General features: G+C 47.9%; 1 protein-coding gene across 1 annotated transcript in view; it reads left to right on the top strand.

Moving 5' to 3' along the window:
- The window catches only part of Wwc2 (WW and C2 domain containing 2), a 178,701-nt gene that overhangs the window by 110,144 nt on the left and 41,002 nt on the right, over window positions 1-27,555 (top strand). Inside the window, exons 6-15 of the mRNA XM_028854535.2 lie at window positions 2,994-3,123; window positions 6,657-6,803; window positions 7,977-8,050; window positions 11,319-11,561; window positions 16,530-16,619; window positions 17,902-18,518; window positions 22,253-22,382; window positions 23,089-23,169; window positions 23,242-23,328; window positions 26,349-26,541. Of these exons, the coding sequence (XP_028710368.1) occupies window positions 2,994-3,123; window positions 6,657-6,803; window positions 7,977-8,050; window positions 11,319-11,561; window positions 16,530-16,619; window positions 17,902-18,518; window positions 22,253-22,382; window positions 23,089-23,169; window positions 23,242-23,328; window positions 26,349-26,541 (1,792 nt within the window). The remainder of the gene's footprint in view (window positions 1-2,993; window positions 3,124-6,656; window positions 6,804-7,976; window positions 8,051-11,318; window positions 11,562-16,529; window positions 16,620-17,901; window positions 18,519-22,252; window positions 22,383-23,088; window positions 23,170-23,241; window positions 23,329-26,348; window positions 26,542-27,555) is intronic.

Genomic DNA, 27,555 nt, shown 5'->3' with positions numbered 1-27,555 from the left:
CTTTTAAAAGAGTGCCATAAAATTTTTAGCCATATGGTAGACATTTTAAGACACATGAAATGATAAGCCATGTCACCACCCAAGGTTAAAGGTTAGCCAAACTTGCTGTTTTTTGTTGTGTTGATGTGACAATACTCTATTGTTTCAAAGCAGTTTGCTTGCAAACACTTTTCACGGGAATCTAAGGCATGTCTAAGACTGTGTCGGTGACATTCCGCGGGAAAACAATGGACATCTGTGTAGAAATCCGGCTTCCTCTCGGAATGAACCAAGAACAGAAAGATACACTATCTAAGGACAGAGACCGCTCCTGTTGCTCTTAGGTATAGACAAAGCAAAGCCTTTTCCTCCGCTCTTGTTCCCTCCCACTAAAACACTGACTGATAACTGCTGGGACCAGAGACCAGACTTTAAAACCAAACCTCATGGCTAACTCCATGGAAGACTGTTGGTTTGTGTGCCGTGGCTGTGACAGGTTCGTGGAACATTTCACTTCTTCGCCATAGCCAGGGATATTTTTGCTGAATCTTGAATTATGATGTGATTTATCCTCGAGATTTCATTTTACGTGGCACAACAGTTTTATGCTGGGTGAACAAATACCTTTCTGTCTGTCCTTCGGTTTCTGCCCTCACATTTGACTGCGGCCTAACACTGGTGTGGCCTGTGTCTGGGAGGATACCAGGAACACCCCTCTGCTGCCTCCCCAGGTGGGAAATGATAGCAGCACTTAGCAAATCAAAAGCAGGTATGGTTCCCATGAAACTCTGGCTCCCAGGCACATTTTCCAGAGAAGGCATGCAAGTGAAAATCTCTTTCAGATATAGAGTAAATGTTTTAAAGTTTAAAAAAAATTAGAGAGAAATAAGGCTTCTTCTCATTCAAACACGGAAAACTAACAGCATGGCACTTCATTTTAAGAGCAGAAGGTGGTTAAGCCTATGGCACTCTGTGGAGAGCCACCAGGAAGTGAGTAACCACCAAACCACATCATATTTTTATAGTCAGGTCGAAAGAGGCAGGGAAGCGGGAAGTGAAAGGTGGAGAAAGTGAAAGCATGGAACCAAACATGGAAATGAACATTTGGGGTAAAGCAGGGAGGCCTGAGGGAGGGCCCCTGAACACAGGAAGGTAGCTGAGAAATCGCCACCAGAATGCACAACTCTCCGAAATGTGAGCTGCAGTCTAGCCTGGCACAGTGTGGTTCTGCATGCAGGGCATGTTTTACCCTTGCATGCTGAGGGTTTTCACACGGGGGGAGAAGTCATCGGGCTTTGGAGATTCCCTTTAACACACTTTCTGTTTCATGTAAGCTTCTTTATGAAATTCCAGTGTTTGTTGGCTCGCTTTTAATTTATAAGTGCCATGCTTGAAAATGCTGAGACAGCCGTCGGAAGTGGCATTTCTTCAGTGAGTGAGCCTTCACCTGTAGTAAGCTGGTGGATATAGTTCTTGAAGGAGCCGAAGGATGCATCTATAGATTCCCTTCCCAGAGAAGTGAAATGAAGCAATATTCACGATGTTGTTTTCGTGAAATAGTCTAGATTAGTGGTCATAAGATTCCTGAGCCAGGGTCTGGAACTTTGGGATAGCCATCCTACTAGCTGTTTTATGTGGTTGAAGGTTAAATTTGCGTGATCTTGGTCCCAGTTCTTCATTTGGAAGAAGAAACAACAGGACCCCCAAGGCCCCTTCCTATCCTAAACACTGTGTGCGTGCGTGCGTGCGTGCGTGTGGTGGTGTGTGTGTGTGTGTGTGTGTGTGTGTGTAATTTGTGACCCTATTGCCTATACTTAGTTATCAAATGACCTTATAATCAAGTTTATTTTGCTAGGCTTTTAAAGGCTTAATTGCTTGTTCAGTAGCATAAAATATTCACTAAAATAGTACTTGGGGAGATGCATTATCTACACGCTGTACTTGTTTGAGTTAACTTTGTTTGGCATCGTAATTAAGATGGCGTTGTGTTCTATTCAGATGCACCTTTCACATTGAAAGTGCGTATTAATTATTAAATGGCTTAAACCAGATGAGCTCCGAGTCCATTTCCTCTGATTTAGTGTCTGCCATTTCTCTGGAGGGTCTGTAGATAAGTCAGTCCTAAAGCAGGTCTGAGAAACTGTGTGGAGCTGAAGGCTGGTGGAGCAGAGGCATCATCTGTAAGGAAAACCCAAGTCGTAGCATAGGAACCCTGGAGGGACCATAACTGGAGAGAACAGGGTGCTGATCATGAACAGAAGACCCAACAATTTCTTAAAAAGAAGTAGAAAATTTGATTGAGCCCTTCAAAAAACCACGAGTCTCCAAGTCCACTACCTACAGTAATGATGATGTAAAATAAGTACATCCGTGGGGACCCGGGACAGATTGACTCACTGAAGAGCTGTTTACTCAATCCACACTGGCAGAGGGGCACATCTGCCATCTGTCTTCTTCCTAAATTCGAATTCATTCAGCAAGGCAAGAAATTCCATCTCAGTTCATAGCTTTAATAAATACCTTTTAGATATTTGACAGAAGTAGGAAGCCACATAATCCGAATACCGTAAGAGATTCTCTAGCACTGATAAGCGTTTGTCAGGCACTTACTGAAGACTCGCCACGCGGCCCGCACTCCGCCAGGTGTTGCTTGGGCGTCACAGCTGTGAACATGTGTCTGCGTCTGCATCAGCAGTGTTGGTCCCTGCCAGCGCTCTTTCTTGGTTTACAGACAAGGCTGAGTGTGGTGAAGCCTGGCTTCAGCCAGCATCAGGAGCAGCCGAGCATGGGTTTGTGCCTGAAAGTGGTTAGGAAGGGATAAGATAGGATGTAGTGGGTGGAGACGTCTGACCTGAGGAGAAGGGAGAGGCACTCAGTCCGCGTGGGGTCCTGGGAGAGCAATGATGCAAAGTCATCTGCTGAGGAAGGGACCCCGAAACCGGCGGCTCCTCTGCACTTATTTATTTATTTGTTTATTTAAATTTCTTTTCCTTCGTCTCCTCCTCTTTTAATAGAATTGATGAAAAGATGTCTGGAGGCCAGAGTGGGTATGAACTCAGTGAAGCCAAAGCCATCCTGACGGAACTGAAGTCCATCAGAAAAGCCATCAGCTCAGGAGAAAAAGAAAAGCAAGATCTGATGCAAGTATGTCGTGGGGCTTCTGTGTCCATCTGCTGGGGCCCGGGAAGCTCTTCCTACTCACACCGATCGTGCCCACCATGGATGGTTACAGACTCTGAGGAACACACGCAGAATGAGTTGGTTCTCAGCTTGTGAAGGCAGGACTCAGATGTCCTTTTAGACTGAGTGGAGTCGGGGGAGATGGAGCTGGAATCCATATGGAGAGCTTAACATCTTGGCACATCCCTAAACCCATTGGAAACTTCATGTGGGACCTAGATTATCAGGCTTCCCCCTACCAGCGACCCTTACCCAGGGTACATGGGAGTGTCACCGTCATCAGTAGGAAATGGGTATATCTCTTGGGCTGGAGGAGGTTGACCCAGCCAGGGGACAGCCATAGTTACCTCCTGGAAAGCTGCTAGTTGATCCCTTTGGTCTCACTGTTCAGTTTTCAGCCTACAGATCTTAACTCCTCAGGTTCATCCTCGTACAGAGGATAACTAAAACAGCAGCTGAATAATGAGCATTCTGAATATCTGCACCTATCAGGGCCAGGGATCGTCTTGAGACATCTCCTTCTGTCCCTTTTCTCTACCTCATAATTAAAAGGGGGGAGGGGATTAGGAGTTCATCACCATCTAGTCAGGCTTTCAGTCTAGGTCATTGACTAGTGTTAGAGCCAGCGAAGATACTTTGGTGCTTAACCAAACCTCCCCATTTAAATGTGACATTCAGCATGTTGGTTTCCAGATGTTAGCTGAACACGATAGATAGTCTTATATCCATGGGATCTCTCATTTTGGGGATTTTAAAATAACTTACAAGAAGTGATCTGATGGAAAAGACACCAGTGATAAAGGCAGATCCTTGGAAGTGTGGCTTGTGCCAGGTCGTCTCCTGAGGACCTCGCTCACATGTAGTTCCCTTAATCCTTGCTGATGTTGAGGTAGTTAATATGGCCCTCTTTTTAGATGAGTTCTAGCCTAGGCAACCCAATACGTTACTCAAGCTCACAGAGCCAGTAAGCGTAAGACAGAGGTGTGAGCTCAGCTAGCCTTAAGCACGTGTATAACACGTGCAGAACTTTACCCACATATTTTACCATTGTCCCACAATTGTCCTGCTAATTAAATTGGTGACTTCTGAAGTCGCATAGTAGTTCTCTCATTGGAACCTAGAAAGCTTCTACATTGGAGCCTGTGATTGGTCAGGTTAGGATCCTTTTGATTCTTCTGTAAACTTTGGTCCCATCCACAGGTCAGAGAGAATTCTTTTAGCTACAAAAGTACATGGAATAATTAATTAGTAGTTGCTGAGCTCAACAATAGAACTAGAAGGGAAATCAGATATTGGCTATGACTTTCAAACCTATTTGAGCACAGTAACAAATATTTTACATAAAAGCCCAATAACACAATTATGTGCACCTAAAGATAAGCACACAGCCACTCAGAACCAATTCCACAGCAATATTCCTTCTCCTCGTGCTGATAATATGCCCTCACTTTATTTTCCAATATCTTCCATTTCATTGAAACGTGTTAGTCACAAGCTACCAAACTGGTTAACTGTGTCATCATCACAGCTAAGAAAAAAAAAAAAATTACTCATCATTCCATTTACAGAGAGAAAAATAGAAAAGATTTGCTCGCATTCACTGAAATGTTCCTTTGCTCCTTTCTATATGACATAACTTGATGTGTCTGTGTGAGTTGTATTACATGTACATATGTGTACATATGGTGTATGTCTGTTCCTGTGAAAGGTGAAAATTAAATAGTGGATGTCTGTTATATCCTTCCTCCCTCCCTCCCCTCCCCGCCCCCTCCCTGCCTCCCTTCCTCTAACATGATGACCCCCTATCACCCAGGTTGAACTGAACCCTCCCCTCCTTGCCATAGCCAGGCCTGCAGATGTGCATACCAGCTTCACAGCCTCTCACAGCTGTTCTCTTAGCATGGAAATTCTCTTAGCATGGAAATTCTAAACACCAGGTTAATCCCGGCCCATAGCGTTTTGTTGTTTGTTCTTTACTTAGTGCTGCTGTAGGGTTCTCAAAAAGCTTTTGATTGCCCACTTTCCTAACCCAGCCATCACAGCCCCGGGCAGCGCTGTGCAGGCTCACGTCGATGGACTCAAAGGAGGCCAGGTCTATCCCGTGGACAACTTCTGGGTCTCAATGTCCTAATCTGTAGTTTTGTCTTAGTTAGGGTTTCTGCTGCCGTGAAGAGACACCATGACCATGGCAACTCTTAGAAAGGAAAACATTTATTTGTGGTGGTCCCATTTTCAAAGGTTCAGTCCATTATCATCATGGTTCGACATGACAGCAGGCAGACATGGTGCTGGAGCGGAGTCCTGCATCTTGATAGGAAGGCAACAGGAAGTGGTCTGAGACACTGGGTGGTATCTTAAGCATACATGAGACCTCAGAGCCCACCTCCACAGTGACACACTTCCTCCACAAGACCACACCTACTCCACCAAGGACACGTCTTCTAATGGTGCCACTCCCTTTGGGGGCCATTTTCTTTCAGACCATCACAAGTATTAATGTAAACTGAGTATTGGGTCTTGCCTCGGTGTGAAGTTGTGAATGGTAATCTCTACTCCAGATCTAAAGTGAGAGATCGCATTATAAATAGTCAGTGGTTCCATCGCTTCTGTTAAGTGGCAGTTCTGTAGCAGTCTGCTCTCTGTTGCTATAGTGGAAGGCCTAAATCAGGGAAAGAGTCTTGTCTAACTCAGTGTCCGAGGCTGAAAGCCCAAGACTGGCCCCGTTCATCAGTCTGTAGCAAAGTCCTCCTGTGGCTGTGTCACAGTGATAGGCTGCCCCTTAAAGAGATGGGTGGCAAGACAGGAAGCCAGAGCCATTGGGAGGCCAAACCTGTGCTTTTTATAACAACTGTGCTTTCTTGGGAATGAAGCAGGGTCTTTGAATAACTCTAGTAACATTGTATTGACCCCTCCTCTTACAGGCTCTGCTACTTCTAAGCATTGTTAGACTGAGAATCTTCCACACCGGCTTTTAGGGAATGCATACCCCATATTCAAACTACAGCAGATTCCCATTGGAAGAGAGTTGGCTTCATAAATTGCTTAAAAATAAGAATTGCACATACTATATTATATAGTCAAGGCCAAAGACCGGAGAGACGGCTCAGTGATTGAATTCTTGCCACTCTCGTAGAGGACCTGAGCTCCATTCCCAGCACCATCCCAGGGGGTCCCCAACTGCCTGTAACCCCAGCTCCAGATCGGACACCCTCTTCTGGCCTCTATGGGCACCTGCACACACGTGACTCTCACATGCAGAGACATATACAAAATACAAATATACTAAATCAATACAAAGCTAGATCCTGGTGTCCACAGGAGAAGGGAGGCCACCTCCTGAATATGCTCTCACATACTTCTAGAATCACGTACTTGTGCAAAATAGACAGATGACGTCATGGCTTTCATCGGCACGGCTCGTTCCGTTTAGTGACGCTATGGAAAGGGACTGCCGTCCTGTGCGTCAGTCTTAGGAGGTGCTGTGTGCTTCTTGACAGAGCCTTGCGAAGCTTCAGGAGCGCTTTCATTTGGATCAGAACATGGACAGTTCCGAGCCAGACCTGAGATCTAGTCCCGGCAACTCGCACCTCTCCCTGTCCAGACAGACCCTTGATGCTGGGTCCCAGACCAGCATTTCTGGAGATGTAAGTAGCCAGAGGGCATCCGCTGCCCCAGTACTGTCCTCCGCAGGGGTGGGGTGGTGAGGGAGGGTAGGAGCGCAGGGGGAGGGGGTGTGGGGTTGGTGGTGACGGGGATGGGGGTCGGGGGACTGGAACAGGAGCTGGAGAGTATGCATTCAGTATCTCGTCCTCCAGATTCATTTTAAAACCCACAGCCTCGTCTTTTCTGTCAAAGTGCCGAGTGCACACAGTAGGAGCTTTCTCTGGCCGCATTTCTTTACAGAAGCTACTGAAAAGCTAGACTACAACCCAGTTTAACTTCTCCCTGGCTCAGTTTCAGCCGTGTGCATTGGAGTCACTTCGCATGAACATTTAAAGGGCATAAGGAACAGAAAAGTGCTTCTTAAAGCTAACAGGAAGGGGCTGGAGGATGGCTCAGCCTTCAAGAGTGTCTCTTGCTCTGCCAGAGCCTCCCAGTCACAGCCTATGACTCCAGCTCGAGGCGATCTGGCCGCCCCGAACCCCCACTCACAGCATAGACTCACACAGACACACACATGCATGTGCATGTGTTTTTGGTTTTGTTTGTGAAAAAGAAATTGTTGTTATCATTTTGAAGTTGAGTATTTGTGAATTATAGCTTATGTTTGAAACTGTTTCCTGCAATCTGTGTATCACTATTCCCCCCCCTCCCTCGAGCAAAGCCATCACCAAGTATTTAGTTTTGTTAGGTCCCCGGTTAGATTTCTGCCTCTTCCATGCATGTGCTGTGGAAAGGGAGCAGATGCACGCTGACAGCAGGTCTTACCTGTTTGAAAAGTGAATTCCTGAGGTGACTTCATTTACATTTCGTGTAGTTACGAGTTAAATAATGGAAATGTTGGCAAAGAAATCAGGTCCATTTCATAAATTTCATTGACCTATATACCCTTCATAAACTCTCAGATACCAGACACATTTCCCTAATAGTTTTGTCTTGGATTGACTCTGGGGGGAAAGTGGTGCTAGAGTCTTGGGGAAACAGACGAGCTGGGATGAAGGGCGCCTTTCCCCTGCTGAGTAAGCCCTTTGAACGGACGCCCCCCATTTCACAGCCATTTTCTCCAGCTCCTCAATTACTTGGGCTTCCCAGAAACAAAAGCAGTTTACTTCATTCATTAGCAGAGTTAATTGACTTTTTCCTTCTCTTTTTACTAGATTGGGGTACGGAGCAGATCACATTTAGCTGAAAAGGTCAGGCTGAGTCTCCAGTATGAAGATGCCAAGAGAAGGTGAGGGCCGGGGCTGGCTGGCTGTGGTCCATGGGCTCCAAGGATGGTCTCTTTCTCAGAATTAATCTTTGCTGCTGTGGTGACTCGTGCGGCCCCTCCCCCCCATTGTCACCAAGCCTGACCTTGCTGCTCTAACCTGCAAAGGTTACTTCCCGTCTTCCAGCTCTCTCTCCTCCCTGCAAAGCTGAGAAATGAAGAGGATTCTAATTTATTTTTGTTTATTGGTTTTTTTTTGAGACAGGGTTGCTCCATGTAACACTGACTGTCCTGGAACTTGCTCTGTAGCCCAGGCTGGCCTTGAACTCACAGAGATCCACCTGCCTCTGCCTCTTAGGTGCTGGCATTAAAGGCATGGACCACTATGGGGAGACTTTAATGAGAAGTATGGGGATAAAAGTTTCCCCTTCCCTTCTGGGAAAAAAGTTTTGAGCTTGTATAATACATCCAGTCGAAAGTGCGATGGTTGCTTCCTAGACCGAAACCCCGTGCGGTGGCCCAGCCTTGTGCCTTTGCTGGGGACTTACCTCTGAGTGGGCCTTTGTCCTGAAGGCTCCCTACTGCTATCCAGAAGGTGCTACGTGTCTCTTCCATGACAGGCCAGGGAAGGAGGAGAGGATCTCTCCCATTACCTTATCAGCTCTGGTGTTCACATCTTTTTAATTCCTTGACTCTGCTGGGTACCGCACAAGAGAGGACCGCATGGTCCTAAAATAGCAGGTGGATACTCAGATTACTTCCTTATTGTAGCACACCTCATTCTGGGGGTGATGGTCATTCTGATACCATCGATTTCCTTCTTTTTCTTTTAAGAGCTTAAAAATGCCGTTGTTTCTCATCATTTAGGAGACATTAAGAGAAACTGTATCGTCAGCATACAGGAGACCAAGAAATTTATCTTGTTCCCTCTCAGACCATGAGGCCCTCCCAGAGTGTAATGGCTCCTACCATAAGGAGGACCCTCGGACATTCAACTGTGTCCATTATTATTAGAGACGATCAGATTTTAAAGTAATTGATCATAGTCTTAGAGATTATCTGGCTTTAACAAAGTGAGATGGATATTACTATAATGTTTTCCTGTGTGTTAGCCAGTGTTCAAATAGTACTTGAGTTTACTGAAGAGAACCCCAAGCTTCATTCCACCAATGATTAACCAGATGCCGTGAATAAGTCCCTTGGTCATTCTCTGCCACATTTAACTCAGCTCATTTTAATGTCTTTCACTTCCCCCAATAGATTTTAAATGTCTTGGGGGTAGGAACGCTTTTGAAATTATGTTATCTCCTTTCCAGGAACAGAACTGGGAGCTTGCCTTCAGTAGGTTTGGAGGGTTGATCTTTGGTGTGCCCAGTGATGTGACTTCCAGGGTGGATTGTTCAAGGGTCGGTCCTCTTGCTGTGAGCAGTCCAGCCCTGTAACAGCCAGAACTCCGTGGTTCTGCCATGGACAAAGCCCAAGATTCATGCCTGGTTTCCTGCAGGCTGATGACCGTAATTCAGAGTTAAAGTGGACCAGGGCTTACACCAGGGTTTCTCACCAACTTCACCTTGCTGCCTTTGGGTCACCTTGAGCTTTCCCTCGACAACGGTGACCAACTGTGACAGTTAATTACCTCTAGAGCTTAGGTGACATTTCCCTTCCTAGTTCCTGGAAGTCCCTCCCCATTCTACCTGCCAGATCTGAGTGACCGTTCCAAAATAAAATCCAATGTCTACTCATGTGCCCTCAAGTAATAAACGGATACCTCTCTTCCCTGTACCTTGCTGCTACCCCCAGCTCAGCTGGCTACTTTGGTCACATCAAAACTTAGGCTCCTGCCTCTTTGCCATCTAGCAGCACTGGTTTGGGATTGGTTTTAGGTTTCTGGAGATGCTGTCTGGAAGATGACTCTCAGGGGATTTTTCATATGTTGAAAATGCATTTTCCTCCTCAATTCTTAATGTGGGAAGGGGTGAGTTTTCTTCCCTGAACCTGTTTTTGTTTTATATGCTCAACGAAGCTAATAAAATCATGCTTATTTAGCAATTTGATGATTAATTTTCCAGTGCGTGGAGACAGTTGTTGATTGTTTTGTAGTTAACGCTGAAGAGTAGCTGATGTTATATCTCTCGTAAGTCCCGACAGGAGGGGGAAAAGCAGCACACTGCTGTGTGTCAATCTGAGATAGCTTTTGCTTTTTAAAAAAACACAGTAAGAAACTTAAGCACAGGGTGCAGACCTGCGTCACATCTTTGTTCTGAGCTGTTTTTTCATAATAGTTTCTTCGTTTGAAATAGGAGAAACACAGGCCTTTTGCTGACTGTTTTTCTTATGTGGTGTGTGCTCCCGAAGTAGCCAAAGCAGCCATCCACCGGTTCATGCAAGGATATGGGTTTCCTGTGTCAGTACCAGTTTGCCAATAGTTTATTCGGGTCTTGCGCCTTATGGCCGGTGAGCCATCCACTTTCATGTTGTGGGAAGTCCTGATTGTCCTCACAGTGCTGCTGGGCAAGTCATTTCATCCAGGAGACCGGACGTTTGTGCCGAATTGGGAGTTCTGTAGATTTGACCATCTATACCTGGACTCTAGACAGAGGGAAGTCCCCGGTCAGGCAAAACCGTGACACCTGAGGCTACTTTTCCCTCTTCTTCATCCGTGTCTCTGTGGTTGCCACACCAGCCACCTTTGCTTTGCTGGTGAAGGTCCACGGTGCCTGCGCCTGTGCAGCCAAATAACCAGCTAGGAACATAGGTCAGAAGCAGTAACGCCCGCGGTGGTACAAGATTACTCAGTAATTAATGCTTACCCTGCAAAGGCCCCAGTGGAGGGGAGATTTCCCAGTGTGAGGTTTGAGGAAAGTGGGGTGGGAGGAAGCGAGGCCCTGCCCATTGTCCTCGGTGATGTGAAACCTTAATGAACTGATTTTGCCTTAATATGGGTTGACCAAGGTTCCTCTTCCTTTCTCATCTCTTCCTTCTGTGATCTGCTACTGCCTCAGTTTCTACCCAGCTCTGGAAGTACCATTTGACTGGGGGGGATGAAAGATTTACCCAGAAGACTTTAACCTACAACGGTGGCATTTTGGGGCACCCTGACAAGCCTTCCTGTTACCCCACACACATCGGGGATACCTGCCTGTGGTACCCTACTTGAGATGCTTCTGTTCACGTGACCTGGAGTGTGTGGCTGCTGCTTGCTCTCTGGGAAGATGTAGATTGCAGTTGCACCCAGACATTGAATTCCCATTTCCTGGGAGTCCTAAACACGTGTGCTTTCTGTGTCTTTTAGCATGGCTAACTTGAAAATTGAACTGTCAAAGTTGGACAGCGAGGCCTGGCCCGGGGCCCTGGACATCGAGAAGGAGAAGCTGATGCTGATTAATGAAAAGGAAGAGCTCCTGAAAGAGCTGCAGTTCATCACCCCGCAGAGACGCACGCAGGACGAGCTGGAACGTCTGGAAGCCGAGCGCCAGCGGCTGGAGGAGGAGCTGACGTCCACGCGGGGCGTGCCGAGCAGGGCTCTGGCCGAGAGGTCTGGTTTGGTTTGGTTATTTCTGGGAACAGGGTGACTTGAACCTGTGCTTATTATGTCTTATGGTGACATTTCTAGGTTTAGGAATCTTAAGTAACTTCTGCTGTTAGTGGACTCAGAAGCAGCGGGAAACAATTTCCTTTACACAGAGCAATACAGCTCTCCCCCTGTACCCCGGAGTAGCAGTTCCTCTGTGTCTATTAGGGATGTGAAAGTGCTCATGACGGATATCGAGTAACTAAGGAACGTTGACATAAAATCAGGAATGCAGTACATCATGGAGCAAGTCTGATAACAATAGCTATAAACTGTTGCCCTCCGAGGAAGATGATCCAGACTGTTCATACAGCAAATGAGCCTTCCTAGGCTCGCTTTCAATACTGACAAGAAGTCGTGTTTATTGCTTTTAATTTCAAAAGGAGAGGAAAAGACAGCTTGCTCTCTTTGATATCTTAATCAGTCACAAGATGTTCCTTATATGTGACGTGTCAGTTGAAACCCGCTTCTGAAGCAGAGGCAATCATTCTGAGCAGTTTCCTGACTTTTCTGAGGGAAGGTTGGGAGTTCTTTATTCTAAAACATCCAGGGCCGCAAGCGGTTGGGCAGGAGTGTTAATCGGAGGGCACGTGTGTCCCTGGGTGTGAACACACCTGCAGCAGAGCCCCGTGCCCAGATAGAACTTGCTGGCTGCTGTGGCCACGTGCTTGTTTGGCGACACACTGGCCCTTCAGAACCAGTGTGCATCACAGCCCACAGCACAGGAGGAGCCATGCCTGCCCCGAGTGACTCTACACGTGTCTCAGATGACCTGGAAATAAGTTCAGACACCCATCCAGAGCCCAGTTTCCTTTCTTTTTTTCATTCTTTGCCTCTTACCTTCTAATCCCTATTTCTCAATAAATGTCTGGGTTTTAAACGTTAAACTATTTTGATAGTATGGGAACAGTGGGGTGGGAAGGGAAAATCCTGCCATTCCTGATTAGGTCTTAGCATGTGCGTGTTTTGAGTATAGCCATTTGGGGGAGATGCTCCATGTGGCGGCAGCATCCTCGTTTTAGGGAACATGAGCAGGTGTCCCAAGGCAAATCCTCTGCAGACTGCACGTATTCAACCAAATTCTCCCTGTGGCCTCCTTTCCACTTCTGGCCCACCTTCCTCTGCCTTCTCTGTCTAGTGCTGGTGGAGAGTTAGTTTGGGGTGTGAGGGAGGACCCCGGTCGCAAGCACTCACAGGCACAAGAGTGAGGGACGAGAAGGAAAGGGTGAGTTCCACTCTCTGCTTTTGTATCATTTAAATCTCCAGCAGAGACTCATTAGTGAATGTAATGAAGCGGGTAGCCTTTGTGGGCTCCCCGTGGAAAATGCCAGTGCATTCTACGTCGTACGGCACCTACTAAATACCACGTACTGTTCCCTTGCTGTCCCAAGGGGATGGTTTCAGGACCCCTCCCTTCTACCCAAGCCATAATTCCCCTGTACAAAGTGTGTAGCGTTACAGAAAACATACACATGTCCTGTCATAAGCTTTGGACACTTTCTAGATTACTTAGAATTCCTGACAATGGAAATGTTATGGAAATAGTTGTAGCACTACGTAGCTTAGGGAACGATGACCAGGTCGAGTCCATATGTGATCGGTACAAACTCAGGGTTTTCCATGCTTGGTTGAATCTTTGATTATAGGACCAGGTTGTGGAGACTCCTCAGGATTCATGCTCATCTGACCTGCGAAGTGTCTCTCCTCTCCTCCGTGGCCTCTGGGCCTCCTTTAGCTTTGTTGCCGGGAGACAGGGGCACGTTCATCCTCTCCACATTTACAGGCGCATGGCATCCTGCTTGTCTTTTTTATTAGGGATGGTTTGTTCATGAGTGACTTTTACACTGTGTTTGCACACACATCAGGACTGTCAGATTTCTAGTGGCAGGCTGGGACTCAGCAGAAGCAGGAGCTATGGAGTACTTACATAAAACAACGATAATAGTTAGTGAGACGCAGCCGTGGGGTTTGTGCCACATGGGGAATAGGCAGTGTGGTTAGCTGGCTTCACCTGCACAGCCGTCTGCCACTGACCTCATAGGAGCAGGAAGGGCTGTGTCTGTCTGTTGTCTGTGTAATATACTGGTTTTCCGAGTCCTCTGGAAGTCAAGGCACTTGGCATACGCAGTAAGTGCATAGCAATTGCCTTTGGTGTCTGTGGTCAAGGGTGCATCCCATGGCTACGGTGCAGCGCGAGGCGGAGGGACTCCAGTGAGCGCCAGGACCCCTGCTTCCCAAGCAGACACAGCCCAGCAGGGCCTGGCTGCTCTTGGTAAAGCGAGTTTTCTGTACCACTGCACCCGTCTCCTTTTCCTGTTCTTTCCCCCTCACCCTCGCTTCCTACTGTATATGCTTGTGTTTGCTAGTTGCCCCGATCCAGCTGTCCTTGAACCTTGGTAAGTAAGAGCCTGCTCTGTAAGCCACGCCTCCTCAGCGGTAGAGCGGGTGATGGCCAGCAACACCCTAGGAAGGAGAATTCACAGTTTCATCGTGGAGTTCATTGTCAACAGCAGACCCTCTTGGTTCTGACGCAGCCAAAGAAAGCTTCTTGCTGCCTTGCCTTACACTTTTCTCTTTCCCATCCTACTGTGGGTTTCTCATGAGTTCAGGGGTGAACTCAAACCGTGGGCTCCAAAGACACTAAACTCAATGAATTCCCGGTCATCCTAGGTATCCTTCCGACCCCGGTTTCTGCTGCCACGGTATAGCAATAGCAGGGAGCCCCACCGCAGTGGCAGAGGTCGCCCTCTAGCGGTAATAAAGCCTATCTGCATCCATCAGACCCGAAGAGAAGGGGCTCTCCCTTCCTGTACCCCTTTCAGACTCTCGCCCACAGCACTGGCATTCCATAAGCTGTGACTTCCTGTAGCTGACAGACCTTTGCTGCTTCCCACCAAGGGCTCACCCAGAAATCATCAGTGTGCCCGGCTTACTTAAATGTTTTTTTTTTTTTTTTGCTAAGGCATCTGAAGGTTATTTAAAACAAATGGGCAGGGCACGTGAGCACCATTTATTTTTATTTTTCTGTCTCTATCTCAGCACCTGGAGAGAGAGACACTGTCTCTCTTGAACTCACAGCTTTGCACCTAGGAAAGCATTCACACCATCGATACAGTAAAGCAGTCTCTTTTCCATTGAAAAATAAGGTTAAGACCACTGGCTGTTTCTTGTAGGGGACAGAGGTCCAGTTCCTAGCACCCACACGTTGGCTCACATCACAACTGGCTGTGACTCCAGTCCCAGGGGTTCTGACAACCTCTCCGGACCTCCACAGGCAATGCATGCATGGGGTGTGCAGACATACACACAGGCAAACCAGCCGTACACGTAAAAGAAATAAATAAGGTAGGAAATGATCTCCAAAAGATAGCAGACATCCACATCAACCTCTGATGTTCACACACACACACACACACACACACACACACACACACACACACACACGAGAGTACACATGAGCACAAATGCTGAGCACCGGCAGTTCAGAGCCAGCCAGCAGGAGCTGGCACAGCAGCCCCAGAGCATCATTATGGCCTTGAGAACAGAGGACGCCATCCTCCATGACATGTCGTATTAGAGCCCCTTAGGACACGAGGGAATGCCTTTGTATTAATAAAAGTGATATTTAGTTTTAAAACATCACTAATCTCTCAAGTATTTCTCCTGTTGCCAGAGACATGTGCTTTGGCAGGGTTTGGGGCTATCTCCAGATTTTTGTGCCTTCCAGGTCAGTTCATCTTTATGTTAATTTTTCTTCCTGAGTGAGCGATTTGTTAGAGAGATTTTAAAAAGTAGACTGCGCTTCTTAAAAATGGAGTTATAAAAGTTATGAAAGAATTGATCATGCCGGTATTCCAGGAAATGGCAAGAATTACTTTTTAATTGTAACAAATAACGGAAACTGTGGTTGGCACATCAAAGGGATAGGTACCTATAAATAAAATGAGTACATCTCCTCACTCCCCAAGACATGCATACAATTTCAAAGGGTTGGAAATAGGGGAGATTTTTCTTTTTCTCCAAAGCAATGTGGCTAATTGTGTCTATCACCACCTTGCAGGGCTGTGAACAGGCGTGATTGTTCTGTGCTCTGCAGAGCACTTGCCCATGCCTTACTCCGTTTGATCCCTCTAACTGCCTTATCAGGTAGACACAGAAGGCTTGTAATCACTGTTCACAGACGGGAAAGGTGAGCCCCTCCAGCTGGTGGCTTGATCCTGGGCTCACAGACAGCAAATCCCAGAGTGGGCACTAGGCCCTGCCCTCCTCGGGTGACGTATGAGGCCCCATGGCTGATGCGATTTGTGTAGGCACTAGGCTTATCCTTGGATGTGTGACCTATGTTGAAACGAATTTGCTGTTCCGAGATAAAATTCTCCAGTTCTGTACCTATGATAATCTGCTTCAGGTGACGAGGCAGGATTGGGCTAGGAAGGCGCCGACACTCTTGGACTTGTTGAAACGGTAACGGCAGGTTAGCTCACACAGTCTCCTGAAGCGATCTTTCTCCGCTGTTAAATCTCCCAGGAAATTCCCAGTTTTCAGGAATAAGTGCTGTTTTATAGTAGCACTTGCTAAATTCAGTACTTCAGGTGGCCTTTTACACTTCCTTATTATTGCCACCTAATGTTTTCCAAACGAGAGCCAACGTACAGTCCTTTAAGATTCTCGGCTTTGTTTAGGCTTTTGTTACCAACTTCAGAAAAGTTTACACCGTCAAGAGTTTAGTCTTCCTGGCTTTGGGACTGGATATACGTCTCCAGCTTCATTTATCATGGCTGTAAAGCTTTGCTCCTCATCTGTTTCCCTTTATCAAGTTCATCCAGATGTCCTCCTCTTCCACCTGATCCTGGGATACTGAGTTTTTCTGTTGTTTCGTTTTGGTTTCTACATTATCATTTGAAAATTAATTTCTTTGTTTTTTTTTTCTAGATTGAAATTAGAAGAGAAAAGAAAAGAGCTGCTACAGAAACTTGAAGAAACTACTAAATTAACTACTTATTTGTATTCACAACTGAAAAGGTAAGCTTGCCAGGTCCTTGAAGGGAAATGTCTTTCACAGCATCCACGCAGGTCCTGGGTCCTCGCTGGTTGGTTTTAGCTGCTTAAAAGTAAACAATTAAATTATGCCCGCTCAGTTGATGTTTAAATTACCAAATTTAGAAACAGTTTTTTCCCCCTATAAACTCCATATTTAAGTTTAAAATGCATTTTGAAAATATCCTCCAGAAAGAGGGTTTGCTTTTATCCGCCACTGAAAACTTAGGGGAACAGCATGTTTCTGCTGCCATCCCGTCTTTTACCAAGGGAGATGCAGAGATCTGCCGTGAAATCGCTGCCGCTGATTTCTTACACCAGTTAGAATAGTCACTTTACATGAGTGAGCTCCTGGGTCTGTTACCTGATGTCTTTATAAGAGCCTTTCTTCTTAGCCACCGTGGCTACAGTGACGTGTTCGTCTTTTCCAGGATTTTTAAAGTATGAATTTGCTGTGGATGGCTCTGCCTGTTGACTTACAGATAGGCATGTGATTTGACTTAAACTTTTGCAAAAGATGTATCCCTGGTGGTGGAGACAATGATCTCACTATGTAGCCCACACTGTCCCGGAACTCACTCTGTAGAACAGACTAGACTCACACTCACAGAGATCCGCCTGTTTCTGCATCCTGAGTGTTGGGATTAAAGGTGTGCCCCACTCTACCCACCTTTAGTGGTTATTTACTTACTCATTTATTTATTTATTTTGGAGACGGGGTCTCTCTGTGGAGCCCTGGCTAATCGGGAGCTGGCTGTGTAGACTAGGCTGGCCTTGAACTCACAGAGACCCTTCTGTCTCTGCCTCTAAAGTGCTGGGACTAAAGGTGTGCACCAGCCTCCTGGCCGTGTATCGTGTATTGTTTAAAAAGACCAGACCTGGGGGCTGGAGAGATGGCTCAGAGGTTAAGATGAAGGGCCCGGGTTTAATTCCCAGCACCCACATGGCAGCTCACAACTGTCTGTAACTCCAGTTCCAGGGGATCTGGCACCCTCACACAGACATACCATGCAGGCAGTGTATGTACATAATAAATAGATCTTTAAAAAAAAAAAGACCAGAATTTCTGAGGTGCATGAGGAGAGAGCAGCGTTGCTAATATTAATGAGTGGGTAGGGAAACGGTTGTTCCAACAGCGAACGCCCCTGCCCGGGCTGTAGATTTAACTCGGGCATCACCATTTCCATCCCTTCCTGTCTGAAGGAAGCCTGTGCTGTAGCTGTTCTTCTGCCTAGTCAGGTTTTACAGTGGACTGTTCTTCTGTCAGCCTCTCCTCCAGCACCCTGTCCATGTCCTCGGGGAGCAGTCTGGGGTCGCTGACGTCCAGTCGGGGCTCTCTGAACACCTCCAGCCGAGGATCCCTCAACTCGCTCGGTTCCAGTGAACTCTACTACAGCGGCCAGGGCGAGCAGATGGACGCAGATTACCAGTACAAACTGGACTTCCTTCTTCAAGAGAAGGGTGGCTACATGCCTTCGGGACCCATCACCACCATCCACGAGAATGAGGTGGCCAAGTCTCCCAGCCAGCCTGGGCAGAGTGGACTCTGTGGGGTGGCAGTCGCCGCCACCAGCCACACTCCCCCGCTGACCGAGGCCTCCAAGTCAGTGACGTCCCTTTCCTCCAGGTCCTCGCTTTCATCCTTGTCCCCTCCCGGCTCCCCCCTGGTCTTGGACAGCACATTTCCGGTGTCTTCTCATGACGCCACTCTGCACCAGTTCACTGTGGACTTCGAGGACTGTGGACTAAGTAGCCGCTTTGCTGACATTGGCCTTGGGGAAAATCAGGTCTTGCTGGATTCGGATTCAGGAGCGTCCCAGTCTCTCTTAGAGGATAAGGGCCTTGATGACTGCACGGGAGAGCTGCTGTATGAAGGGACAACAGGTAAGTGCGGAGCTTTGCTTCCCCCCCCCCCCACAGCCCCAGCCGTTTCAGGAGGGATTAGGTCACCCTTTCCACGTATAAAGAAAGGGTATGGTTCCCTTCTCATTCTCCAGGCTGTTCATTTAAAGAGCATTTAATCTACACCTAGACTTTGTCTCTGTCAAATAAAAGTTGCCATTGCAGACAGGGGGGGATATATTTATAGCTCAGTGGTAGACAGCTTGCTTGTCTCGTGTGTGCAGATCCTGGGTTCAGTACCCCGAAATAAAAACAGGGGCTGAGGAGATGCTGGAGTCGGAGTCCAGATCCATCACTGATGGACAAGCCGCTAGGGCAGGCTCACACCTGCAGTCCCGGCGCTAGGGATCAGAGCTGGGAGGACCCGACCCGCTGAGCTCCAGCTTCAACCCTGTCCCCAAGAGTAAGGGGGAGAGTTTCTGAGGAAGACACCGCCTGTTCTGTAGTCCAGGGGTCCTCTGTGGGTGGTAGATGCCTAGGATGCATTTTATCAGCAGTCCACACTTCCACCTGGACTCTGGTTCAGAAATAGCAAAGAGACAAGGACTTTCTTTTAAAACTGCCCTGAAACAGACGAAAACAAAGTCAATTAGCATGTTGGCTGATTAGCGCAAAGGTTCCGTGGTTGGCTTGCTTGGCGAGTTCTGTATACACACCGTCTTTGGTGTGTGCCCAGACTCCCCTTCTGCCCCAGTTACTTGGTGGCTTGTAGTCCGGTGTCCGGAGTTACTCTGCCATCTGCTGGCTGCTCTGCCAGCTGCAGGTCCAGGAAGAGATGGGCCGAGTGCTTCCTTCCCGACAGATGCCGAAACTCTGGAATGCTTTCGTTTTAACATTGCTTTCCTCTGCTCTGTGGAAGCTGTCTGTGAACGCCATAGGTGTGAAGAGCATATGGCACCCTTGCTGTACAGTGCCTCCTGTGTTCTGAGGATAGTCCACTCTACAGCATGTTTCAGCGCGTCCCACCATGCAGAAAGGACAGCCCCTGTAGAAAGAACCCTGTCCTTGCTGTCTTAAGGAGTGTTTTTATGTGTATACACAGGTGTAGGAATTCTAAGTATATGTTGACTGGTCAATTGAGATCTTTAAAGATGTAGATGAATCCAACTTGATTTAGGAGTGTCTGGAACTGAACAGTGAAGTGCTGTGTTCTCGTTAACGACCGGGGCAGAGCTGGAGTGGATGAGACCTTCCTGCGGTTTGTACGCCTTCTTTCAGGGATGTGCCAACATTACAGGCCATTCTATTAAAATACTGCCGCCGCCCCCACACACACACAAATAAGCACATGGGAGATGTGTCCATAATGGCTCTCCACAACAGAGAGCCACTGTGGGCCTCACAAGGGCCTGTGAGAAGAAGTACATCGGAGCACCATGCCTGCACTCTCGTCTCTAGCCTCTTTGGCTGTTTTGGTGAGCAGCCTGTCCTGTCTTTTAGACCCATTCCTCATCTGCATAGTCACCCTCAGAGAACGCCATCCAAGTGTGCCTGACACATGCACGCATGCAGTTTGTGGTCATTGTTATCCTGTGTGCTGAGAAGAGCCCATGAACGCTGGTGTGCTCACTCTCTTCACACCACACTCCGGTTCACGCAGGGAGAGGAAGCAGGGCACTTTGGTGGTTGTGCTATTCTTTTGTGCCTTTCGGGGCACGAGACTTCCTGAGCATCTGTACCGGACTCCGCCCGTTAGGTCTCTGGAATATCCTCTAGTGAGCATCTCTCAACGTCTCAGCAAGTGGTGAACCCAGTCCATCAGGGTAGGTGCTCACAAAGCAGCAGGGTCCCAAAGCCTTCAGCACAGGGGCTGTCACCGAGTGATCCCGGGCCCCCGGTTACACAGGCTGGTGGCTCATGGCTGCCAAGTTCCTAATAGTTGAGTTTGCCAGCGGCTTTGTTGAAGACTTTGGGGCTGGAGACAGGTACCTGGAGAAAGTTCTCATGAAACCATTTTTTTTTTAACCTCTTAAGTGTTACATAACACTGTTGTTAAAAGGGCACCGTAGGCCTGGCTGTGGCTCAGTGACAGAGTGCTTGGCTAGGACATCTGAAGCCCCGGGTTCGAACCATCTCCAGTACCTCAAGCCAGTCACTTGGGAAAATGCACACAAGGCTTTGTTTGCAGCTCACTCTCAGCCTCCTGTCTGGAAACAGCGGAAGGCGTGTGTCTTAACCGTCAAGACTAACTGTTCGGGCCCCAGGAACATCTTCCCACCTTTAAGGGCGGGGGCACGGGGAAGGACACTGTTCCTGTCTTAACATCCCAAGGCCTTCCACAGGTTGAAGGCAGGCCGTCCTGCAGGCCGTTTGCTCTCTCGGCACCAATCCCCGCTGCATGACAGAAACCAAGGTGGAATAACTATGAAGTCTTCCCACAGTCAGTCTCTGTCATTGTCAAAGTCAGTTTTCAGACTGCTGCGGTTATTCCTGGGGGTAATCAATAAATCATGTCATCACCTTCACCCCTCACAAAGGGGGGGCGGGCACAGAGAAGGCAGTTCATCATCAAGGCACACGCATCCCCACTGCCAGAAATGAAAGAGAAAATGCCGCAATCAATCCTGTAATCGGAAGCCTTAAAACTTAAACATCTTAACAGGATGTACAGTCATGACTCAGAGGGGGGCCGCGTGCATACCAATCCTGCTCCTCGGGCTCACTCACTGGAGGATGAAAGCGCTCCACGGGCTTGCAGCTTATTAGAGTACAGAGCACAACTTTCAATGAATGCTCCTCGCTCCCTGCAGGATGCTGGTGTATGAATATGAGTTAGAGATAAAAGTTAAGTGGGAGCTGCTGCTGCTAAAGATTCAGTAGCACACAAAAAATTTTTTGTGTTTTTTTTTTTTTTAGTGGTATTAGCTGGTGAGAATTCATGGAAATCAAAAGACGTTTTTTTCTTTAGTTTCTGTTAGAAGAGGGGCACAGGGGAAGGAGAAAGGGGAGTGTAGAGAGACGCGGCGAGCGAAGTCTCCTCTGTGGAGTTGCTGGAGTTGGTCAAGTAGGGCCAGCGCCAGTGTTTGAACGGGGCACATGGCTGCTTAGCCACGGCCTGTGGTTGTTCATGAGAGCTTGAGGCAGAGGAGCTGGGGAGAATGGGAAATTGTGGGTTCCTTGCCTTAAAGTATCTTAGGGCAAGGACCTGTGAGATGGGTCAGTGGATTAAGGTATCTGCATCCAAGACTGACACCCTGAATTCCATCCCACAGGATGGAAGCCGAGAGCCTCTGACCTCCACATGTCCCTCCCCTCCCCCCCACGTATTTTTTATTGTTTTTTAATTGGGGAGATGGTGTTGAGAGCTGGCTCAGTGGCTAAGAGCACTTGATGCTTTTGCCGAGAACTTGCGTTCAGTTCCCAGGACCCACAGGGTGGCTCACAACTGCCGGTCCCAGATCCAGATCCAACGCCACCTTCTGGCCTCCCTGGGTACTGCGTGCACATGGTGCAGTTATATAAATATAGGGAAAACATTCAATGCACTTAAATCTTTTAAAAAAATTTTTTTCGCAAAAGAAAAGACAGGTTTTTCCCAAGTAACCAAATCCCAGACCCTCTGAATCCCAGCATCTCCTTTCATATCGTTTGTTAAAATAGGGAGTAATATTCTTGACTTTAAGAAGAAGGAAATTGTACTTTGGTCGTCTATGGTGTGAGTATTTTACACTTGTCCCAATAAGAAACGAATGAGTCTACCACTTTCTCTACCTTAGATGTGGAAAAGTCATTACCCAAGAGAGGAGGGATCCATCTGTGTGGAGACAAAACTGCTTGTGTGTCAGCCGCCGCCTCTGATGAGTCCGTGGCTGGAGACAGTGGGGTCTACGAAGCTTCCATGAAACAGTAAGGAACCTGCAGGGTGGGACACGTTCAGCCCTGCATGCCTGTCAGCCAGGCTGGTGCACACTGTAAAGTGCGGTCCCCTGCATGCCTGTCAGCCAGGCTGGTGCACACTGTAAAGTGCGGTCCCCTGCATGCCCGTCAGCCAGGCTGGTGCACACTGTAATGTGTGGTCCCCTGCATGCCCGTCAGCCAGGCTGGTGCACACTGTAAAGTGTGGTCCCCTGCATGCCTGACAGCCAGACGGATGCACACTGTAAAGTGTGGTCCCCTGCATGTCCGTCAGCCAGGCTGGTGCACACTGTAAAGTGTGGTCCTCTACCAGAAACCTCCTGCCAGTTAAGGAAATGACAAGCAGATTGATGTACTCAGAGGCAGCTGACCTGGGATTTCAGACAGCGATTTTCCTGGGAATTTTGGTGATTGGCCAACTCTTGCTTGACATCAGAATACCTTGGTTAGGCGTCTGAAAGCCCCCGATACAGTGGGATAGCCTCATGGCCTCAGGAAAGCCAGATGTCACAAAGTTTGTTCCCTAAACTCAAGTCAGACTCTCGATGGAGTTGAAGAAGCCCGAATCAGTAGCTTTCATGGGGGTCCACTCCACAGCAGTGGGATGGGAAGGCTGTTCATTCAGGTTCCCTTGGCAAGGAGTAGCCATAGCAGTCAATATCCCTCTTACCCGACTGTCCGCCTGCTCCTGGCCTAGGCCTGGTGAAATGGAGGACCCGCCCTATCACGAAGAGGATGTCGCCATTGTGGAGACCGCCCAGGTGCAGATAGGACTCAGGTAAGCCAGGGAGGGTGGAGGTGAGGCCTGCGGCCGAGGTTACTCTCTTTGATCCATTGTCTCCTCTGACAGATACGAGACCAAAAGTACCAGCTTCGTGGTGATTATAGCACAACTCCGGAATCTTCATGCCTTCTTGATACCTCATTCTTCAAAAGTGTAAGTAGAGTCAGTAAAAAAATAAAAATAAACAAACCAGGAACCTTCACATTTTCCCTCTTACAGTAATTCTGCCTATGAGCCAACAGTTCATCAAAATGAAGGCGTGGCGGGAGTTGGGGGTGGGGCAACTCAAGAGATGACTTAGTGGGTACGAGCTCTTGCTGCTCGTCCAGGGGACCCGGATTTGCCTCCCTAGCACCCACATTGGACAGTGCCCGCCTGACCACCCATAACTACAGTTCCAGGGCACCACTGCCCTCTTCTGACCTCTGCAGAGACCCGCACATGGACACACACAGATACGCGTAGTTAAAAACAAAATAGATCCTTTTTTAAAAATGAAGGTAAGGGGAGAAATAGCCAGGCTGATTGTGTCCGAAGCAACCGTAGGGAAGGATGGAGAGAGACGTGTGAGAAAGGAAAAATGTTAGGTCTTTATTCAGATGGTTATTGTTAAGGTTAGGAGTTAAGTCTCTCTGGTTCCTTTCTCTGACCAGAGGCTGTTCTGGGGCCTGATTGCTGGAAATATGATTTTAATTTTTATTAGTGCATACTAGTTACTAGTATTAGTTTGGATAATTTTTTTTCTGATGTCATACATGAATATGTAGTGATTACATTATGCATTGCCACAGAAATAGGCTCCATGAAAGAGCATGCTTTTACCTCTCCATGGTCACGTCCAGTGATCAGTCATTTCTCAGTTGCAGTTACATCACTGTATTAGACCAGGAATCCCAACGAAGTGTTGATGTGATTCTCCGCTGCCCATTGCCTCAGGGCTGTTCCTAAGAGAGCTGGTTTCTCAGCTCTTTATCAGCAGTCCGCCTTAGAGCCAGAGTCTCAGTGACTCTCTTAAGAAGGGCTCGGGGCTGTGTGACATAGAATACCAAGTCTGCGTGTCTCCTCTGCCCTCCTCCTTTCTGAACATGGCAGGACAGAGATGGAGGGAAAATGGCAGCTGAGCGGTTCCCATGACTCCATGTCAGCCAGGCGGCTGTTTTCCTAATGACAGAGTGTCTTCCTCGGAGGCCAGGACTTCAACAGAGTATGTGTAAGAGCCCTGGATGTTTACTAACAGGTTACCGTTAAGTTCGCATCCTCACAGCCTAAGGGGGTGGGGCATGCAGGGGCGGAGCTAGATGGAGACTCTTTGGTGCTGACAGAAAAGTGGAGAGTGCTTGAGGATCCATTGACGGTCATCAGAGCATCATAGGATCCCGGAGGAGAGTGGGCTCCGAGGACTTCCTGAAGGAGAGAATGGGGCCCCACTTTGTTAACAAGATTCGCAGAGCCCGTGAGTGGGCACGAGGCGGACCCAGCTGCAACAACCCAGAGCAGCATTTGGGGAAGGCAGTTTCATTTCCAGTCTGGGTGATAACGGAGTCTGTGGCTCTTAACAAACAGGGTTAACAAGACTGTGGGGTCTGAACAGTGAGAACCAACTTTAGTGTGTACCCACACCCATGTCTTTTTCCAAATTATTTTTAGTTTATGTGTATGAGTGTTTACCTGCATATATGTCTGTGCACCGTGTGTACTCCTTGTGTCCAAGGAGGCCAGAAGAGGGCATCAGATCCCGCGGGCACTGGAGTTACACATGGTTGTGAGCCACTGTGTGAGTGTTGGAAACCAAACTCAGGGCCTCTGCAAGAGAGTAGATGCTCTTAATGTGGAGTGATCTCTCCTGCCCACGTCCTGTCTTTCTCTTTATTTAAACATTATATTATGTGTGTGGATGTTTTGCCTGCATGAACGTTTGTACACCATGTGCAGTCTCTGCTGCCCATGGAGGCCAGAAGAGGGCATTGGGTCCCTGGAACTGGAGTCACTGGTGGTTGGGAGCCACCATGTGGTTGTTAGGAACTGAACCAAGGTCCTCTGGAAAAGCAGCCAGTGGTCTCAATCACTGAGGCATCTCTCCAGCCCCTGCCTTCTCTTCTGAACCTCGTCAACTCAGCCATTTGATGTGGAAACATCTTGAGATGAGCCGAACAGATCAGGGGTGTAGAAGAGCTGAAGGCTGAAGGAACAGACGTCCCTTCCTCTCGTTTCCCTCTCTGACATGAAGCAGAAGGAACAAAAACTCCCTTCTCCTGAGCTTGCAGCCCACTTGGGAAGCTGAGCCTTTCATTAGCCGCCACTGGAGTTTTAAGTGCTGAGTCTTTGTTATTAATGTTGATACAAAAAAAATGTGAAATTTTTAGTGATGGGTTTGAATTTACAGATTTCCCTAACTAGAAAAAATATTTTAGAATATCCATTAGACAAGAATGGGGACGGGAAGCGGGGAGATTTAGTGGACTTCTCTTTCTGAATTAGGGAAGCACCTCAGGCTGCTCCCGGGAACCGTGGGTCCTCCTTGGGTGTCAGATGAACCCCTGAGGAGCACTGGGAGCCTCTGCTGTCTCTCACTTGCCTTTGCACGTACACAGAGTGAGATCCTTCTGCGAGTTCGTCTGTGCCGGTGGCGGAGATGCTAGACAATGATATTTTGGAAGTGCCGCTTCAGCTGTTTTCCGTCTTGTTCACAATATGCTCCTTAGCCTCTCTCTGTCTCTGGTAGGGGGATAGATCCCATTCATTGGCTTGTTCATCAACAGTCTGTTGTTGGAGGCTCAGGATGAGGGTTCTGGAAGAGAAAACCACCAGTGTCCATGTTAGCGTGTCCCCGCCTTCCCCGGCTGGAAATCCACTTACTTTCGAGTTGATGTACGTGGGGAGGTCAGCCCTGCAGCCCTGCAGACTCTTCCTCCTCACCTCGCCTTTGCTGCAGGTCTCGTGGTGACGGCAGGCTGCGTATCCCATGTGGAGGGGCCCAGTGGGCACGGGTGGGCTAAGAACAGAGTGTCTGCGGCTGCACGCGCGTGGGCCCGTTATGGCCGCGGCGCTTTCATCTGATAATGCCCTCCATGTTTCCTCGTGTCCTCTCTTCTGCAGCTAATTGCACATGATGGCTGCGGATCCACTGTAATTGACGTGCCCGTGAGATTTCACTCCGTTCTTGCTCTTCGCAGGTATTTTAGGGTTGCTGTGCTTCCCTCCTCGGCAGACGTGAGCTGTCTATTTCGAACAAAAGTCCACCCACCCACGGAATCTGTGCTCTACAACGATGTGTTCAGGGTGGTCATTTCTCAGGCAGCCCTGCAGCAGAAGACCCTCCGAGTGGACCTTTGCTCCGTCGGTAAACACCGCAGAGAAGAATGCCTGGTAGGCGCCTTCGCCCTCCCTCTCAAGGGACACCGTGATCCCTGTTCTGCAAAGCTGTTTCCTACTTACGCTTTGCCAACAGCAGCCACTGCTTAAAACAAGCAAGCAAGCAAACAAAAACATTTATTTATTTATTTGGGGGTGGGTGTGTTCACGTGCCAAGGCACGCATGTGAAGGTGAAAAGGTAACTCGAGGAATGAGTTCTCTTCTGTCGCCATGTAGGTTCTAAGGATAGAACACAAGTCGCCTGGCTGGGTGGCCAGCACCTTTCCCCGCTGAACCTTCTCCCCGGCCCTGTTTTTTTCTGTTTTTCTAGAATGTTTTTCCTCACATTCCAAATTTTTTAAATCTGCTTAGAAGTTTGAATGCCTGTAAAGCTTGGCTTTCCAGTGCTACTCCTTGAGTGTGGGAGAACTTTTGCCTTTGCTCCTACTGTCTCTGTGGCATGAGCTTGCCGTTCCCAGTGCTAAACTGTGTGTGGAGCACTTTCTAGAATAATCTCCTTTACACCGGAATAGTATCACGGAAGTTTGATGATGGAAAGTCTGATCACCCACTTTGGGATAAACAACTGCCCCAAGTGGGTTATGCTCTTGGCAGATGATGGAGCTGGCTATCAAAAACCGTCCCATCCAAATACACAGATTCAAACTGAAGTTTAGCCCATTTGCCTTTCCATGGTATTAGATCATCTGAACAGGATTATTACTGTTGGAACAATGTGATTAAATGTGATAAGTGATAGAAAGGTTTCGTACTGAACTAACTGTGTGTTTAGGATGCTGTCATGCCCAGTTAGGCTGCCATCTCCCTCTAGACAGCCTGCTCAAATGCAGCCATCCAGACAGGAGCCCACGTGATCAAAGACAGCTGTTTCTCTATGGTCCAGTAGGAGACGAACACATGTTTAATGATGACCACAGGAAAAAGGAAGATAGTTTTCCTCTTTTTTTCTTTATTTGGAAAAAAAAAAAAAAGATACTGTCTCAGAATAAAATTAATAACGTTAGAAT

The sequence above is a fragment of the Peromyscus leucopus genome, chromosome 17 (genome assembly GCF_004664715.2).
Source record: "Peromyscus leucopus breed LL Stock chromosome 17, UCI_PerLeu_2.1, whole genome shotgun sequence".
Classification (NCBI taxonomy): Eukaryota; Metazoa; Chordata; class Mammalia; order Rodentia; family Cricetidae; genus Peromyscus; species Peromyscus leucopus.
This window is presented reverse-complemented; position numbering and strand designations above follow the sequence as displayed.